The sequence below is a fragment of the Nipponia nippon genome, unplaced genomic scaffold, assembly GCF_047370975.1.
Source record: "Nipponia nippon isolate SJK-2023a ecotype South Korea unplaced genomic scaffold, ASM4737097v1 scaffold_4, whole genome shotgun sequence".
Classification (NCBI taxonomy): Eukaryota; Metazoa; Chordata; class Aves; order Pelecaniformes; family Threskiornithidae; genus Nipponia; species Nipponia nippon.
This window is the reverse complement of record NW_028262358.1, coordinates 56,045,405-56,064,009: the sequence shown is the minus strand read 5'-3', so window position 1 is coordinate 56,064,009 and position 18,605 is coordinate 56,045,405. Positions and strand designations below refer to the sequence as shown.

The 18,605-nt window shown below is 37.5% G+C and overlaps 1 protein-coding gene across 1 annotated transcript in view; it reads right to left on the bottom strand.

The window, feature by feature from the left end:
* The window catches only part of ESR1 (estrogen receptor 1), a 167,855-nt gene that overhangs the window by 108,438 nt on the left and 40,812 nt on the right, over positions 1-18,605 (bottom strand). The window contains 1 exon segment of the mRNA XM_009466299.2: positions 8,410-8,914. Within this exon segment, the coding sequence (XP_009464574.2) occupies positions 8,410-8,837 (428 nt within the window). The 5' untranslated portion in view covers positions 8,838-8,914.

The following is an 18,605-nucleotide window of genomic DNA, read 5'->3' as shown; positions in this document are numbered from 1 at the left end:
TTCTGCTGAACCATTTCCAGGATTTGTATGCTTTTATCTCTTATTGATACCCTTGCAGATGAAAATCAGGATTATATTTCTCATAGCATGGCAAGATAAAGCTATAAATACTTTTCAACCCATATGTTCTAAATAATCCAAACCATGCAAAACTATTGCAAGGTAATAAATGTGCTATGGTGGCTCATACGTTGGCAACATACACATCTTTCCTTGCTTGTGTTTATCAGTTTGGCTGAAGGAGGAGTATCATTTTGCTGCAGAATGGAAGCAAACAGACAAAGTTGTTCTTTGACATATTAGCTCCCCAAAGATACCTAGATTTGGCGCACACTCTCAGCCATAGTATTCTTTGCCACCGCTACAGTTTCCTGGATACAAGGGTTCTGTGATATGTAATTTGAAACAGGGATCTTACTTTCATGTTCAAGTTGTAACTAATAACCAAAGCAGGGAACACTTATTTGAACTAATTTTCTTTAGATATCAGCTGATACAAGTTACTGAACAATAACTAGATAACGCTTGATCAAGATAGCTCAGCAAAACAAATGTTTTAAGAATGCTTGCTAGCTTATTAACTGAAAACACAGATGACAAGGTATTATGTGACATTTCATTTTTGCCAAAGATCAGATTTTATAGTATTTGTCTTCAATAGTAAAATTAAATCATGATTTTTAGAGTTAGCACCTTCTAAGCTTCCATCTGTTTACAGATCAACTTGAAGAGGAAAAAAAAAGTAAGTTTCTAAAAACTGGAATATTTTTCATGGATTTATGAATGAATAGATTTTGTGTCACAAACTTGAATTACATTTAAAGTTAACAAAAAAAAAAAAAAAAGAAAAAGGGAAATAGAAAGAAAGCAGTAGGTATTATATATTCTAATTTTAACAGGGCTATATGTAAAAACCACAGTGGAGGCTACCTGGAAAGCATATTATGAATTTCCCAGTCTTGTGATTTAAGATTTAGGGCCTAAATTCTATGCTGAATTTTCTTCTGCAGGTGCTGCTTTCCGCAAGGCATCTTCCTAACTATTTTTATTTAGCAAGAGTTGAGACTTGTCCTGTGTTGCAGTAAATTTCCCTTCCCCTTTCTTCCTAGCTTTGACATCCCCTTTGTAGCATCCTAGAAAGTCTCCCATAGCCATGTCTTAGCAGCACAAATCAGTACTGAAGTAGGCTGCAGTGATCAAAGCAGTGTTTCTGCATGATAGCAGGTAATAAAATAAGAGGGAGGGAAGACTGGAAGTAGCAATTGAATTGGACATTTGCACCACAGATTGATGAGACACCAAAAAAAAATCTTCAAAGGAGAAATACAGTTTTTCCCTAGAAAATCAGTTAAAAGCAGTTTCCCTATTTGAATATGATGATCAGGATAGAAAAACACATTGCTTACTCACATAGCTTATGAATGGGAAGTGAAATGCATCGGCATTAAATGCAGCCCAGTGCTGCCTAGACGCTCACTGGTGTGTCATCCCCAAAGGGGGAGGAAGGCTCTCCCCTGTGGCATTCAACAGTTACTCTACACAGATGCTGCTGCCTGGGTCCTGGGGAGGTAAGTTTTGACAGTTGGCAGCGTTGTGAGACAGCAGCACGTGGAAACCGAATGTGACATATTCCACCCATGTTGTCTGATTCGAGACAGACTGCGCTCTTGAACAGTCATTGTAGACTGAAATTCCACCCACTGGATACGAAGTGGTTACATGCATGGGTGTTCATGATTAATCACCAACTGCTTGTTTAAGAAGTCGTCTTAGTTACTTCTGACTTTCAACCTTTACTGTTATTTTTTACTTTTACTAATGGCTTCCATGTAGTGAAGAAAAAGAAGGCATCTTTTCTTATTTATATAGATCCTGGCAGTTGTGTCATTAGTTAAGACTGTCATTGCAATGGTTGAAAGACCATTGAAATTGCTATGTACATCTATCAAATAGGATTTATGTTTAGGACAGTCATAATTAAGCTCCCTGTTTTCTGGGGACCATATTTCCTTTTTCCAGTAAAAGGTTAAAACAAAATGCCCAGATCACTCCTGAATCCAATATTGTTATCAATATCTTGTCAAGGAATAAGATTATCCTGCAGATTTATTCTTCTATTTAATCTTCTTGTCTCTAACAGGTATCCAGGTATCACTCTAAGTATGTGGTAGGTTAAATCTGGCAAGCAGTATCTCACACGTTCATAGTCTTGCACCAGAAGAAATATCTTGATTCAGATGATGTAAGAACCCTCCCAGCAACTGGAATCTGAGCTTGGCAGAAAAGCAGAAATGCCTTACCTTGCCCAGTGTCACACTGATCAGGGTTCCTAATGAGCTGTGGTAAATAACGGCCTTTACAGTTCACTGGAAAGGCCACCCAAATACACAGGGATAGTGTACAACCTCAGATGTGACTTCTCTCTGTACAGCCGATTTTCCAAACAGCCCCCGTAATGAATACAATGAAAGCAACACTTTAAATGAGAATGTTGAAGGACAGTATCTCCACTCTAATTTCAGTTTTGATGCCTGAATAGATAACAGAAAACTCCCTGCAGACAGACCAGGGAGTCCATGATTAGTTTCAGTGTTTCATTGTCAACAATATTAAATAATCAAAATTATCAAAATGTCCATTTTTTAGAAGTGGATGCACTTCACTTGCAGGGCTCTTCTCTGCATTTGTTTGGAGCTATGCCTTAGCTCTGGTCAGCCTTTCTGTTGGTTTAATAAAAAAACACTGGCATTTGATGTTCACTTTGCAATTGCTGAAGGAACTGGTGCCAGCAACTAATGCTTTCCCTATCAGAGCAGATACGGCCAGCAGTGTTTGTTGTTTCAATAGCCTCAGAGTAACAGTGATCAAGGCCAATGACACAGAGTCAATTCCCCGTCTTCCTTTCAAGGGACATAGTGCAGTGTCTATCTGAAGGGAGATTACAGATGTTGACCGCTTTGACTCTTTAGAAACAGGAGACGTACGGGTGGGATTCATTTCACATAACTTGCAACATCACTGGGCATTCATCTTCATTCAGTAGGTATCTGTACCAGAATAAGTCACTTCAGCCATCTTTTATAGTCTAGAAAGAGAAACTCGCACTTTTAGAGCATAATGCGCCTGGTCTATTTTAATCAGGTACCTTAGAAAGAGACAATGTCTGTGTTCACAGTGCCTCTTTCTCTCTGTGTCTCCATAGACTAAGAAGGAAGTCCATGTGAAGGTTTGATGCTGTTGTCCATGCCACGTGCCATTTGAGGTGTCCTAGGTGATGACCCTCCCTGACGCCCATGTCCTACTCCAGAAAGGTATAGCTGCACAGTAGGTCCTGTGTCATATCTGCTAGACCCATCTGACCTTAGGCATCTATTTGAGAGGCCGTAAGGGGTGAAAAACTGAATCAAGCCCTAGGCGTCTATATTTAATCAGGTGAACACCATCCATGCAGGCTGCCTGAACAAACATGTTTTTAACCACAAGTTTTAAAAAGCAAAGGACTTGGTATATGGAGCACTTCCTGAGCCTGTGGTTTACACAAAAAATATATCTGCTAAAGAAGTGAAGAAAGATTTCTTAAATAAGAATAAAACTTCGGAAAGGATGCTCAGAGAGAGCAGGTGAGATTGATCTTCCTACCTTGGCAGAAAGGTGGATAATGAGGAAGCATTACAGCTCCTTTGTCCCTTTCCACTGCTGCCTGGCCTTATTCAGGGGCACAAGGAGGCACAGAACACATGTGCTCCTCAAAAATATGGATTGGTGACTTTATGGTGCAAGCACACTTGCACATTCAGCACATTCCCTAAGAAGAGCTGCAGAAACAGCAAAGCTGGTATGTACAAGTTTCTCGTAATTGTCATGTGTGAATATCTCAAAACGTTTAACAGGTTTATCTTTACAATGCTTCCATGAGATAGGATAACTCCATGTTTTCCTGTCTCTTCCATTACAGTCATCTATTGCTGTAAAACTGTCAGGGACATCAGTACAAACTCTGAAAAGAGGAACACTCCGAGTGTTCAAGAAACTGCTTGAACACTCGAACTGTGTTCAAGAGGGGACCTTAGAACAAATGGATGCTTTAGAGAAAAATAAACAACAACAAAAAACAAACAAAACACTACATTACATAGTGCTCTTTCATGTTATGGAATACCTCATACTGCATAAAAAAAATAAAAAATATCTTTCAATTTTGCATTCATTGTAACATTCTTTTGATTTTAAAATTTGGAAAATCCAGTTTGTTTAGAACTCAGCATGAAGAGCTAGAAAGATTCATAATGAATCAGACAAGGTAAAAAAGTACATATTAGGTTAAGTAACTATTTTTCGGACTGATGGGTTTATGAATTACAGCAGAAGTGGGATTGTTCTACATTTGTAATCATTCTCAAATTTAGCAAGCATTAAAAATTAAAGCTGTGATCATATTGATTGGAACAACAGGTTTAAAATATTTCAGAGTCAATTTCAGTATGATAACTGGGACCAAAGCTAAAGAAATACTTTATTATATTAATCTAAACCTGGAGCCTGAGGTACTAGAAGGTACTCACAAACTAGCCACTAAAAGGGAGGGAGCAATGAATGATTTTTCATCTGGTATTTCTGTTTGTACACTGATTTGCTCTGCCTCTGTCACTCACTACAGACTGACAGACAACTCCCTCATCAGGTAGCTGGTAGGTGCAGTCCATTCTTACATGGGTTTTGGCCAACTTTAGAAGCAGCACCAAACACAGGCTACAGAGAGCCTGAAATACAGGCACGATTTTACTTCAGGTCTGAGAAGTGCAAACTCAGTGGGATGACGTAGGAACATCACACACTGGCAGAACAAAAAGGATTCATCTTTGCTGTTGCTTGTAGGAATTTACTGAGGTAAATTAGCTACTGAAAGGCTTCTTGTTTTTTCCCCAAATGAACAAAAACTTGCTGAAAAGCACAAGGAAATAACCAGAAATGACCAGAACTCAAATTTAATAGTTAAGAACAAAAGAAATCTCTCAATTAATTTACTGTAATATCCATGAGTACAAGATTTCCTCTAATAGTATTCAACTAGTAGTCTGCATTTACTAAAAAAAAACTATTATAAAAATTATTCAGAAAATAAAATATAAGTGAGATTTGAAGAGAATTAAAAGTGTAACTAGTGCTACGTCTTCTCCCTTTTACTGGCAGATACAGACATCGTAAGATAAGGGAAAGGTATTTTAGTTTGACTCACTATAAAAGCAGCCACAAGGTCAGACATAAAAGGGGTCAAGTTAAAGACAGCACAATTTGAATTAATTAAGCCCCTTCTTTTTTCTCAAATTCTGATGTCCCATGATTTAGAGACTCCGGAAAGGAGATTGGTATATTTTTTTCTTTTCTTTTTGTATCATTATGTTCTTCAGCTAGATACAGAAGTCTGTCATTATCTTGCAATAAGAGACAAAGCCTTTTGGAAAAGGAAACACTATTTGAAAGAAATAAAATATAACTCCAGAATTAATACACATGTAGCTACACATTTGTCTATAGTCAGCAAGATATTGAATACTTATTAACAAAATCAAATTACATTAAAAGTTTTCCTTATCACATACAGTAAGTTTTGCTTTTTGTGACTGAATATTTTTAACATTTTGTCCAAGTATTAAGAGAATATAATTTCCGCTCTAACCTACAATGATTATTTATTGTCCTAGCCACTTGTATTGCTGAATGCGGCATTTGCATCTGAAATCCAGAGTAATACAGGATGATGCAATGCAAATATTTCTGTCTTACAAGCCAAACAGCACAAATTCTGTTACACAGAAAGGTAAATGAGGATTGCAGAGGAGTCTTTCTGAGTCTTAGGTTACATTACTTATTATAGAAGCAGGCAGCCATATCATAAACTGATCATGATCCTTTTTAAACTTTGTTAAGGCTTTTGGTTTGAGAATTTTTGCCTTTACCACTCCTACTGGTAGGTTGTTCCAGAAACTCACCATTTTGGTGGTTAGACATCTTCCAATCTCCAGCATCAATTTATTCATTGCCAGATTACACTGCCCCATGCACTCTTTTCTCCCATAACCCAGTTGAAACCAATGAGATTAGCCAAATGAATAAAGTAAATCGGAAAGTCGTGCATTACAATATTTTTTAAAGAACTTGTTCTTAAACCCCATGATTAGATATTTAAATATTTCCCAGACATTGAACACATATTCAAATTATTTTCAACAGACTATTGGTGGTTGGATTTGTGCCAAAACGCAAAAATAAATGCCTAATATTTAATATGTTGTGAGGGTGATAACTTTGTAAACACAATCTTGCAAAAATAAAAAGAAAAAAAAGAAAAGCTTTTATCAATTTAATTCCAACAGTGCTATGCCTGTTATCAAAATATAATCATAGCAAGCACTTTGATACACATTTCTTACTACCACATAAGATGCGCTTTACAGAATTATGGCTGGAAGGGACCATTAAATAATTTGTATAACACTGTATGCAGATAAACCACCTGCATATCCAAGATCATAAATTCACCTAATTACTGCTGCAATAAACCTCATCAGTTGCATATGGCTAAAACACATCTTCAAGGGAGACACCCATCCTTGATCAGAAATGTCATGAAATGGGGAATCCAACACTGACCTTACGTGTTTGCTCCAGTAGTTAAACTAAAAAAGTACGTTAATTTTATTTTGAAGTGTCTCACCTCATTTCACTGTTTAAATATAAAAGGACATTATTTCCATAGTTCAACTTCTATTTCCAGGTGATTCTTCGTTTTGATTCCTCTGAAGTAAAATACCCTGACTATAGTACATTTTCTGCCTGTGTATTTCAACTTCGCAAACTAACTACTCCACTGTTTACATATCTAAGGCCACTTACACACTTTTCACCATAGGTTTGCACTGGACATTCATGTAAAAAAAAAAAAAACCACCAAAACTTTAATTTAGTGCAACATGCAGTTTCCCTCTTAAGTCACTGGTAATCATTCAAGATCTTTATGCTCTGACATGTATTCACTCTTCCTAGCAGTATTGTATTCGGTTGTACTAAAATGCATTTTGTTTGAATCAATTCAGTTAACAGATCACTGCATTGGACAGTCTGACATAACTGTTATCTATCATTTCACCAGTCTTTATTCCATCTGCTCCCCAAAACTGGTTAATCATTTGCAAAAAGTGTAATCATCATTTTTTTTTTGGACCAGATTCTGCTACCATATTCTTAGTCGGGCTGAGTTAGTCTTTAAGAACAAACGTTGCTGTTCACAGTAACACGTTATATTGTGCAGATAAGTCTGGCAGAGTCTGGCCCTCAACAGGGAAAAAACAACTTGCTTTTATTTTTTCAGAGTCGTTCCATTTCTAGCAAACTCATCTGTATCTCTCAAATAAACAGATACAGGCAAAGTTTAGGAAAAAAAATGTTACATCTAACTGTTCACTTTGATTCACTGAAGCCCAGTATAATAAGCTGATGCAAAACTATGCTTTTAACATTGCACAAACGTTAACGGTGTGGGTATTGGTGTGCATGACTATATTTTCTTGGAAGCTACAGTTCTATCAATTTCTACCACTTAGTTCAAAAATTACATAAATGTTTTCACAACTGACAATAAATAATTAAACCAAGGAAAATTATTCCCCTGCTTCAAAGATACTTTTATCTTTCTATTCCAGACAAAAAAAAAAAATAACCTTTCTATTGAGGGACAAAAATACAAAAAACAAAAAAATCTTATCTTTTGAAATGCAGCATGCCAGATTTATGGTTAATATATATCACCCTCCAATGAAAAATGCAGGTTAATATGTACACAGCTCTTAGGATAGCTCATGAAGGTGGTTACTGACTGAAATACTGTCACTGAGTCAACTCTAACAGTTTGATTAGGAAGGATATTGTGCTTCTGAACTACTTCCTATATAAGCCACTTCTCACACTGTAAAGGAAGCCAGAGAAAAATACTCTTACTACCAGCTAAGAGCTGAACAAACACTCAACTCACATGCAGAAACGTGTGATGGTGGAAGTCTTTTTAGTGTACTTCAGACAGTAATTCTAATATATTACAACAGGGAGGTCATTTGCCATTCTTTAATCAGTTATGATTTCCTGTTTCCCCAGGAAACATTTATACTCATTATCTAATTTGTTTCTCATTTACGTATAGTTTTCAAAATTGACAGCTTACAGTCACAGTGAGCTGTGAATTACAGTTTTGTTTTATTTTGCAGTATTTTTCATGGTCTAGATATCGTGGATGATTCAATTAAATCACATGGTGCTTTACACAAAAAGAAAAGACTCGAGCATACAGATTTCCGCATTCTAATTTTCTCAGTTCATCTGCTTAAAGAAGAAAGAAAAATTATCTGTAGCATTTACCTGTAGAAGGCTGGAGGAGCAGCTTCCCTCATCCCAAAGCTGCCCTGTTCGTTTTCAAGGTAATAGGGTACCTGTTGGCTGTGATGATGGATGAAGGGTGAGAGCTGGGGCGCCGTTTGCAAGAACACCACTGGGCTCGGTGGGACATTGTTCAGAGAGTGAAATCCTGCCAGACTGCTGGACCCAAAAGATTCAGAAGTAGGGGCATAACTGAGAGAAGCAGAGCTGTACACTGGAGCCGTAGTACCAAAATCGTAAGTGGCTCCTTCGGGGTAGTTAAAAACTCCTGTCTTGTTGCTCTCCACGTACATGTCGCTGAGCGATCTTTCCAGGGGAATCTTCAGCTGTGGTCTGCTCAGTGTCTCCAGTTCAGTGCCTTGAATCTGGTGTAGCAGAGTAACTCCAGAGGTTTTGGTGTGAAGGGTCATGGTCAGTGCTAATGGCAGTGAGCAAGGAACATATCTGCTTTTACTGTCAACAGCGAGATCGGCAGCTGGCAGTCCACCTAAAAAAAAATTCCAGAACCTATTCTGAGGCTCAGCAGAAATCACAATAAAGCAGCACTACACAGGTATTCCTCTAATCTCGGCAAGGAGGAGGATACAAACAAATGCAGAGTGAGCACTGAAAATGCACATTCTCTCTCTCTCCCTCCCTCCCTCCCTTTCTCTCTCTAACTTTTAGGAACTCCTCATCTACGCTCATATGCATTACAAGGTGCTGGCCGCAAGCCAGGAACTCTTGCCTTGTGCCGACGTCGGTTTAAACATCACTTCAGAAACAATTAGTTTTGGAGTTATACCAAATCATTGTCCCTCTAAATGTTACTTCATTCTTACTAGTCGTTTAATTTTTCACTTCAGGGTAGCCAGCGATCCACAGCAACTAACGGGAAAGAACACTTAAATCCAACCAGGAAGAGTAGTCCAGTGGTCAGGCAGATTACTGCCTTTTATTTCCTCAGCAGGCTCCAATCTATCTGTGCTTATCTCTCCTCCTGTTTGATTCATTTTCATGTTTGCTAGAAATATGTAATGTGTACATTGTAATGACCCTGGGTAGGACTATGCTGTAACTGAGATAGGGCAAAGCAGAATGTGTGCGTGCAAGCGTGTGCTTCTGTGTGTGTAATGAGCCTCAGTCAATAAAACTAGCTAACAAAATTAAAAGGTGTATGATATCTACGTAGAAGAAAAGGTTTATAATATATTTTTCACCAGTAATAGCAACTTGAAGTTGCTAGAGTGTAGTACTAACACTAAAAAGCGAGGAAAACCTTTACATTAGCCTAGAAATTTTTGCCAGCTTCTTTTTAGGTTGTAAAACTATGAAACAAAACATCATTCAGACTTTGCTACAAGAAGATCCTGAAAGTTAGGAAAAAATTATTTGATTCCATGACACGTGAACTGAATACAGGAAATTCTTTTTCCTAGTCCTGTGAACAAAAGCTCAACAAACTCAAATTTTGAAATCAGACTAGAAAATCAAGTAATCTAAAATAATCAAATGGGATTTGCTTTAAAATAAACTGAAATGCCTCTCAAAGTTATCTTTAGGAAAAATAAAGGGAAGAGAGAGGACATAATGAAAAGGTGTGGCACGCATGCTTCATCCTGCAATCTCATTCCATATAATTTTAACTTTGCACAAACCAGTTCTCCTGAACCAGCTAAATGAAAACCTCTAGAAACTGTTTCAAGCTCTCTAGCTTTATTGCTGTGGTCTGTGGTTCAGTCAGTGAAATAGGTTAATGTCAACCCTAAACGCATTAATATATGGGCTCCAGTTAGTATGCTTTGAATACTAGCAAAGTCTATGCTATACTTAAACAACTCCACAGTTACTCAGCTCAACCTTCAAAAAACCCAAGAAACCGAAAAACTGAATATGCAGGTCACTAATAGCTTCAAGAAAAGTTTACTAAAAATGGTTTTATTTTAGTAATAATACTATGTTTTCAGAACTTCTTCTAAAATAGCCAGTTATTTATGTATTTGCAAGATTATTCTGAAGCAATACACATTTGTACCTCCACAGGCATGCAGCAGCACACACATGAATATGTACTTGATAGATTTCCTCACCCACCCAGACACCCTCCCTACCCTGTTCAAATTTCAGATTGTAGACTTTGATCAAAGAGATAAGCTTGTTTAAATAACACTGGACTAAACATGTTCCCAGTTAAAAAAATAATAATCAGACAATCATACCCAGCAGTTCAGAAAGTCTTCGAAGAGCTATTCTGAAAATATGCCAGACAGTGTGAGAGAAAAAAAAGAGAGTGTGTGCATGTTTGCATAGAGTAGGCGAACATGCATCTGCAGACTCACAAAACAGCGAGCAAGCATAGCTCTCAGCAGCCAGTCTGCTGGGCTACACAGACTGAAATGAATGGCAGTTACGAGTTTAAGGTCAGTCACTCTTACAGATTTCATTTCGTGCTTTGGTAATACATAGAAAAAACATTATCTTGTATTAAACTGCATAATCTGAGAATTAATGTGAATCTGCCTGCCATAAGAAGTACCCACTTCTATAGTGTGCTACAAAATGGACTTTACATTTTTATTTAAAGCATTGTCCAACATGTATGCTATGTTAGAATTACTTTATTGACATGCAATAAAATGCTCCAGCATAATAGCTGTGCAGAAGAAAGAAGATACAAGTGTGCACACAGAGAGTAGACTTCTGAGTGTGTCCTGTGCAACCTCAGTGCTCCTTGCATGCAGTTTTTAAAAACCTCATTAATTATTTTGGGAGGGTTGTATGTTTTCAGGGAGACAAATACTTAAAATTTCCACCATATGCAAACAGCATTAAAACACACAGTAGGGTTAAGTAAAAGAACCATCACTGCTGCTCCGTATCATTTAAACCAGGGACCCTAGGAGCAGCTTTCCACCAGCCTGTGTGCAAAGTTAAAGTCCGGCTCCCTAAAAGGGCTCAGCAATAGACAACTGCAGTATCCCTGCAGCACACAGCCTGGCACATGTCTCAGAAGAAAAAATGTGAAGTGCCACCAACAAGATCTTAGGGGCTGGCTGGGAATCCTTGTGATAGCATCCAGTAATGTTTGGCTTACTTTTTCTGTGGAAGAAAAGTGAGAGAGCAAGAAAGGGCAAGGGTGAGGCGGGGCATTAGTCACGCCAAATCCCATGAAGAAATTGAATTTTTGACTTGTATATACTGCAAAAGTCAGTTCTTGATTCTGCATACTATATGTGGGATTTTTTGATACAAAAAAGTTATGAAATGCAACAGTTTATCAGAGGGGGGTATTTTTCTTGTCCTGCATGGTGACGACTATCCTGCTTGCTCCAAATTAACACATGCTGCTAATTCACCCTGCTTTAGAGATGGCGTTAGATGCATCTGCTTGTGGACTCGCCCCCCAGAAAAATGAGACCTGTTTCTAAAACCTGGTCTTTGTGCTTAAAGGCCAGGACTTACTCCACCACCCCATTTCATCACTCTGACCTATTATATGCCAGGTTTTACATGTTACTAGCACAATACAGAAATGTGTACAGGATATAACAATAATATTTGGTATTTTTTCCCAGTGGACACGAAGTCTATGCAAAAATTTGGTTTCACTAAATCCCACTTCATGTATGCCTTTAAAAGTATGTGGATCTCATACAGAAGGGCTTGCCTCATTCACTGTGTATTTAAAAAAAAAAAAATCACATGTAGTAATGACAGGGAGTAAATAAAAACATGAATTGGCTGCAGCATCTTCTTTTCCAGTGCTAGAGAGAAGTGTTCAAAAAATACTCAGTCAATGGGAAAGCTACCTTTCCAGATTTGGTAATTTCTCCACTAATATGTATTCAACTGCAACCAAGCTGCCCTATGTATTTCTCTCACCTTAACGAAGGCCCAATATTTTTTTGGAGTTACCGAGAACATACTACAAGGAGAAAGTCATCTATCCCAGTCTTCCTCAGACACCCGTAATAAAATAGAGGGAAAATGGTTCTGCAAAATCTGAGGATTTGCTAAATTTATATCAGGTATAGACTGGGTTTTTTGCTATATTTCTGATGCTTGGGAATATACAAATAAAATCAATGCTGACTTTGATCCGTCCAGATTTATGCATACACGGTATGTATGCATATGTTAATATAGGGAAGAAACAGGAAGGAAAGAGAGAATAGCAATTAATGAATACTGAAGAAACAGGAGGGGACAGTCCACTGTGACCGAGGAACACTACAGACATGTTGGCAAGCAAAGTCAAAGCAGAAATTTCTTCTTCATACACAGTCATTTTTAGAGATTGAGTCAAGAGATGAGTTTCTGAAACAGTGAGGATTCAGACACTATTCTTCTCATGAAAATGAGAAATGAATTGATTAAATGAATGGAAGTGACTGATTAAATCCTGTGTTCCCCTTTTTAAAATGTCAAACTTTCTATTTTCCTTTTCTAGATATGCCAGAGTTCTAGTGCCCAACTCAGATTTTTCCAGAGTGAGGAATTTACTCTAACTTACACTAATAAAATACCAAACGTAATAACGTTAAAACTAAATCATATTTCTGTGGCTCTGTGGTTAAATTAGCATCATTTACAGCTGAAGAATATTTAGATATATTTCTAAAGGCAAATTCTGCTCATTTCAGTTCATTGATGAACACTTTGCTTCTAGTTTTTATATTTCTTTTTTCTTTTTTTTTTCTTGTTGTTGTTGACAAACAACTGGAGTGCTCAGATTAAGCTAGCAGAGTCATGCATAGTGCAGTTTGGCTCAACTGGACCATCAGTGCAACACCCTTACCAGCTACAAACAGGAGGCTATGGAATTAAATTCAGGATTCTTACTATAACAGACAATATGAACTTCTTTTCACTTCAAAACTGGAACATAGCTTAAAAAAAAAAAAAAAAAGAGAAAAAAAAAAAAGAGAGAGAAGTAGCCTCCTTCTACTGCTTGCAAATAATGTGGCACCAGCAAAATGGACTCAGAAACAGAAAAAGGATAAATAACAAAAATTATAGAAAATACTACTCTAACTTATCTAAACAACCAAAAGAAGTTTTGGGGATTTCCATTGCCATCAGCAATTTTCTAATAACTAAAAGTCCTGAAAGCCAGTGTATAGGGAGAGAAACAAACAAAACAAAAAAAAAAAAAGGAAAAAAAAAAGAAAAAGAAAAAGAGAAAGAGGAAGAAAAGCCTGAACAGATTCTTGATTCTGGACAAGATAAAACAGCAGTTTGAGGGAAAAGGAGATTAAAGTAAAAACACTACACAAAGACTATTCAAATTATAGGAATCTTTAAAGATAGCAAAACTCCTAATCCTATAATAGGCTTTTTTCAGCACTAATTTTAGTAAGTATTCCAACAAAAAATGGTAAACTCAGAACTTAGAACATATACTATAAATTTTCCATAAACCTGCTGACAGTGAGAGACCATAAACTTCATCGCTTTGGTTCCACAGCTATAAAGATAGAAGCTTTTTTTAGCTGCTGCAATTAAAGAAGAATCTATTGCACATAACAGGAGGAACATTATGTTTTTCCAAGATTCCACTGTAACATTACAGAGAAATTATGTTGTGTTTAGTCCAGTGAGGAAACTCCTCAAGATAGACAGCTGGAGAACAGCATCATCTACCCCACTGCTTTATAAATCTTCTCTGGGGGAAAAAAAAAACAAAAAACTAAAGCCCTTGATACCTAGGCAAAGCAAGAAGTATGCTTAAAAATTCCTTAGGCTCTTATTAGAGATAAGTGTTTCACCCTGTTATTGGGAGTTTTTAACCTTTAAAGTTTTATAAGTTGATACGAAGATGTATACTTCTCTTCCCCCACCCCACCACCAAATAACTTACCAAAACCAGCCATGGCACCAAAAGGCTGGACCCAAGATTTTTAATTCTAAATTTATGGTTTAGGTTGGTTTTACTGTTAAATGGGAAGCTTCTGCTATCACATGTCAAATATAAGTAGAGAATTTGAGAACATTTGCTCCAAATAGTTCTTATTCCAAACAGGGAACTGTGGAATACAATTATTCCACAGATATGTTTATTAATTTACAACATTTAAACGTACCTTCAGTTTTACCTATACTTTGTGTGAAAAGATCTATTACATACTTTGAAATTATCTGTGTAATCAAGAGAAAAAATAGGCTGGGATATCAGCATAGCTTTTTGGTAAAGTATGATGATGCTTTAAATTTTAAGACTTTGTTTACAGCTATCAGATTTTAGCCATTCAGGTGGAAATTTTACATGTCAGTGATTAGCTCAGAGAGAATAATTTGGAAGTATTTGAGCCAACTGAAAAGAAATTTTTTGCTTTTCCCTCCTTAAAGATTTCTAGAAACCCTTTTTTGAAATGAGAAACCTTTTTGCTGTAGCAAATGAGGGTTTTGGAGCAGGAACTTTGAATCTGGCAGGGAGCTGAAACTGTGTGTCACAAAACTGCTTCTTGCTAATCCTCTGAAACTCCATCCACGTTTGGCCAATTTTTCAACCCTTGAAAAACTGCAAGTTTTTAAAGAGTTAAGATTTCTAAAAGCTCTCTCCTGACCGAGCCTGCTCTCTCCTCTCTCAGATCCTAGTCCCAACTAGACTGGGCACAAAACTTCCCAGAAGAGCGAATGACATGCTACCGTCCAGACTAGTATAGATACAGAAAGTTCTCCCCTTTCATTACTCTTCTGGGACAGAGTAAGAGTCTGGGCTTAAATGCAGATTATTGTGTCAGTTATAATACTGAATTTCAGTCCCCAGATGTACAGACTGAATTTTCTGACACCAAAATGGGGCACCATCTGCCTTTTCAATTCGGCATTATAAAACATGTAGAAATGTACCCTTTCCTAAAGGGGTAGAAGACATGCTGTAATATAACTAGCTTGTGCATTTCTTCAGTTTTTTGTACTTAAGATGGGAGAGGATAAGACTAAATAATTGTGCCCAACTCATACAGAATAAATGACTTACTACATACATAAAATGGGCCAAAATACCTAAGTAATCTGGACAAACTCAAAAGATATTAGGAAATATTGATGTTTCAAAGAGTTAGCAGATGCTTTCACGGAGGGAGAAAAAGAGAAGAAAAAAAAAGACATTTCTCTGCTTTGCTACACAAAATGTTAACCACTTGTGAACAAAGATATTCACTGCTAGGAAAGCAACAATACTGTGATTTGACATTAAGCGACATTCCCTGCTTAATCACAAACACAACATCTTAACAGACCATTTCTCATGGATCTAGCTTCATCTAAAAACAAGAATGAGCTCCAAAATGCAAAACTGGAGCTTAGTATCTCATGTTCATATTCATTTGCTCTGTTTATATCAAAGGTAAATTGAATGGAGTGAGCAGTCACCATGAGTTAGCATTCTGAAAACAGCCTAGCAAGAAAACTTTGAAAGTCTTCAGAAGGAAGACTGCTTTGCATTTATTGAGATTGGCTTAAGGATGAGGCATCTTCAAAATGATCAAATATTACCATGTCTGGGCTCCCAAAAATAGTCCAAAATGAGCCACATGCTTAATCCCATTTATGTGGTGATATTAACAAAACTGGCAAATTTTGTTTATGAGATTTGAGGCATGAAAGCTGAGCACGAAGTTTCAGCATTGCCCAGCCAGGTAAGACAACTTATTTCTAGTTGCCAGAGGACAGTGTTAGGAACCAAGTGCTGAAACAAGCTCCTTAAATCTACAAGTAGGATATCTTGGAGGAGAGATATGGGAATGGTGTGGGCAGAGGGAGAGATTTGTATCTGAATGAACTCTCAGGAAACCCTTAAAAAAGACTGCTTATAAAAACAAGCCTGCTTCCCTAACATGACAGCATAAGTTTTGCACAAGAACTGACCCTTTAGGCATGAGTTAAGTATGTGTCTTAACTAGAAGACAGCATGAAGAAGCCTCTCAGATACCATTATAAATTTGTAACTGTGATACTTGTATTCCACATTTGTAAATTCTTTATTTAGTTTAACCTTGAAGCACCCTGGCGTGATTTCAGGCTAAGTGGCACACACCCCAGTACGCCATCCCTACAGAAGAGTAAATCATTAAACTGATGAAGTACCATTAATATAACATGTAGTATATCACAGTTCTTCAGATCACTTAAAAGATAGTTTGTACCTCTGTTGAACTACACAGACCAATTTGACTGTTACTAATACAGGAATCTATGTGGAAAAAACATCTTCCAGATATCAGGATTAATCAAAAAAATCATCTTTTTGACATGGAAGAATGGCAGAGCATGTGGAACACATATAAACGTTTTTCCCCCCTGCCTTTGCCCCCACCGCTTCTGCAGAGTCTTCCATTGTTTCAGCAGGTTTGCCTAGTGAATGTCAGCTCCATTTGCTAATCAATCATATTTCATAATCAATTGGCCTCACTCACAGCATTATTTCTCATTCCTGCCAAATGCTTGACTGTGTACTGAGCAACAAGATCCTCTCAGACTTCAGGTTTAAACACGTGCGTGCAAGTGCTCTTCTGCAAGTGCACCCATGGGCATGCAAAATATACACGATGACATTATCCTCAGGTAAATTCTCAGCTCTCTCCTCTCAACTACTGCACTATAAAGACCACTTTTTTTTTTCGTATTTCTTGCTGTAGTTTCAAGTTACACTGCAACTGATACCTAAAACACGTCCAGCTCCATTTTTTCAAAAGACACATTTGCTAACAGATGAAGAACTAAAGAGAAACACAAGTGCTTGGCCATTGTATAATCTCCACACTTAAAGAAGAGGCCTCAAATTAGGCCTATCAACGTGAGACTTCCTGTTACCTTTACTCTCTTTCGGGTTTCCCTGTACAAGAAGTAAGTCCAGAGGCCCCAAGGTGGTCAGGATATATAAGGACAGGCTCAGGTAGCACGGCCTGCTCAAATTGTAGGAAAAAAGTCTCGGGGAGACCTTATTGCTATCTACAACCATCTGATCAGAGAATACAGAAAATACAGAGCCAGACTCTTCTTGGAGGTGCGCAGCGACAGTCAAAGTGGCAACAGGACACACGGACTATAGGAAATTCCAATTAGATATTAAGTATAATTTTTTTACCATGAGTGGTCAAATAATGTCCAGAGATGGTGGGAACTCCCTGTACTTTGAGGATGAGACACAACTTTGAGTTTGAGACTCAACTTTGAGTTCAAGACTCAATTGGACAAGTCCATGAGCTACCTGATCTAAAAATATCTTCTTTGAGCAGGGGTTTGGACTAGATGACAACTTGACATCCCTTTCAATTTATTCTATGATTCTATACATCTAATACACAGATCTGCAACAAAATACTCAAAAGATATTAATTAGTTTGATGATGGTCTATTTCCCCATTCTCCACAGATGCCTGATTTCCAGATCTCATTTCACAGTTTTAACCCTTCTGCTGGTCTCTCATCAAGACATCTGCCTTTTTTAATTGGTTTGCTATATTCCCTAAATTAGATAGCAATTAAGGAAGCTCCATGGGCAAATTCACCCTTTCCCTCAATTCTCACTGGCCTGATCAATGTATCAGAGTCTCGGTTCCCTATCATAATCTGAGTTAGGAAGGAAAAAAAACCACCACAATCTATTGGCCTCACTGTACCTTTTCAGCATTTCTGTATTTCTGTATACTGCTCCAGTCTGTAAACTGCTCCAGTCCTTATTCAAAATACCTTTGCTGCCCATTGCTCCAGTAATGGACCTACCTGTTCTCAGTAGTCAATGGCACACATGTTTGAACACCCACCAAGACTGAGGCAGTAAGTAGTCAGCCATCTTTTGTGGCTTCCACAAAGAAAAAACAGCTGCCTCTTTTGATGGAAACAACTGTCTTCATCAAAAGACTCATTCTGAAGTGTCATTCCATGGGTCTAGTTCCTTCTGTGAATGTTTTTCCATACATACATATGATGCAGGGACAAGTACAGTAAAGTGACCAGAGTGTCCAAGTGTTTAGAAGGTAGAGCCTAAACACAAACCAGAAGACAGTGTAGAATCAATCTTATAGCATGACCTAGTTTTTTCACTCTATTTCTCTCCAGTAATGGTATTCAAATATACTATGTTTGATTTTAACACCTCACTCATTCACATTTCCTTCCTAGAAGCTGATCCTCCAATTGAAAGGTCCTTGTGGTGAGGCTAACCCTATCACCTCAAGAAGTTATACTTATTG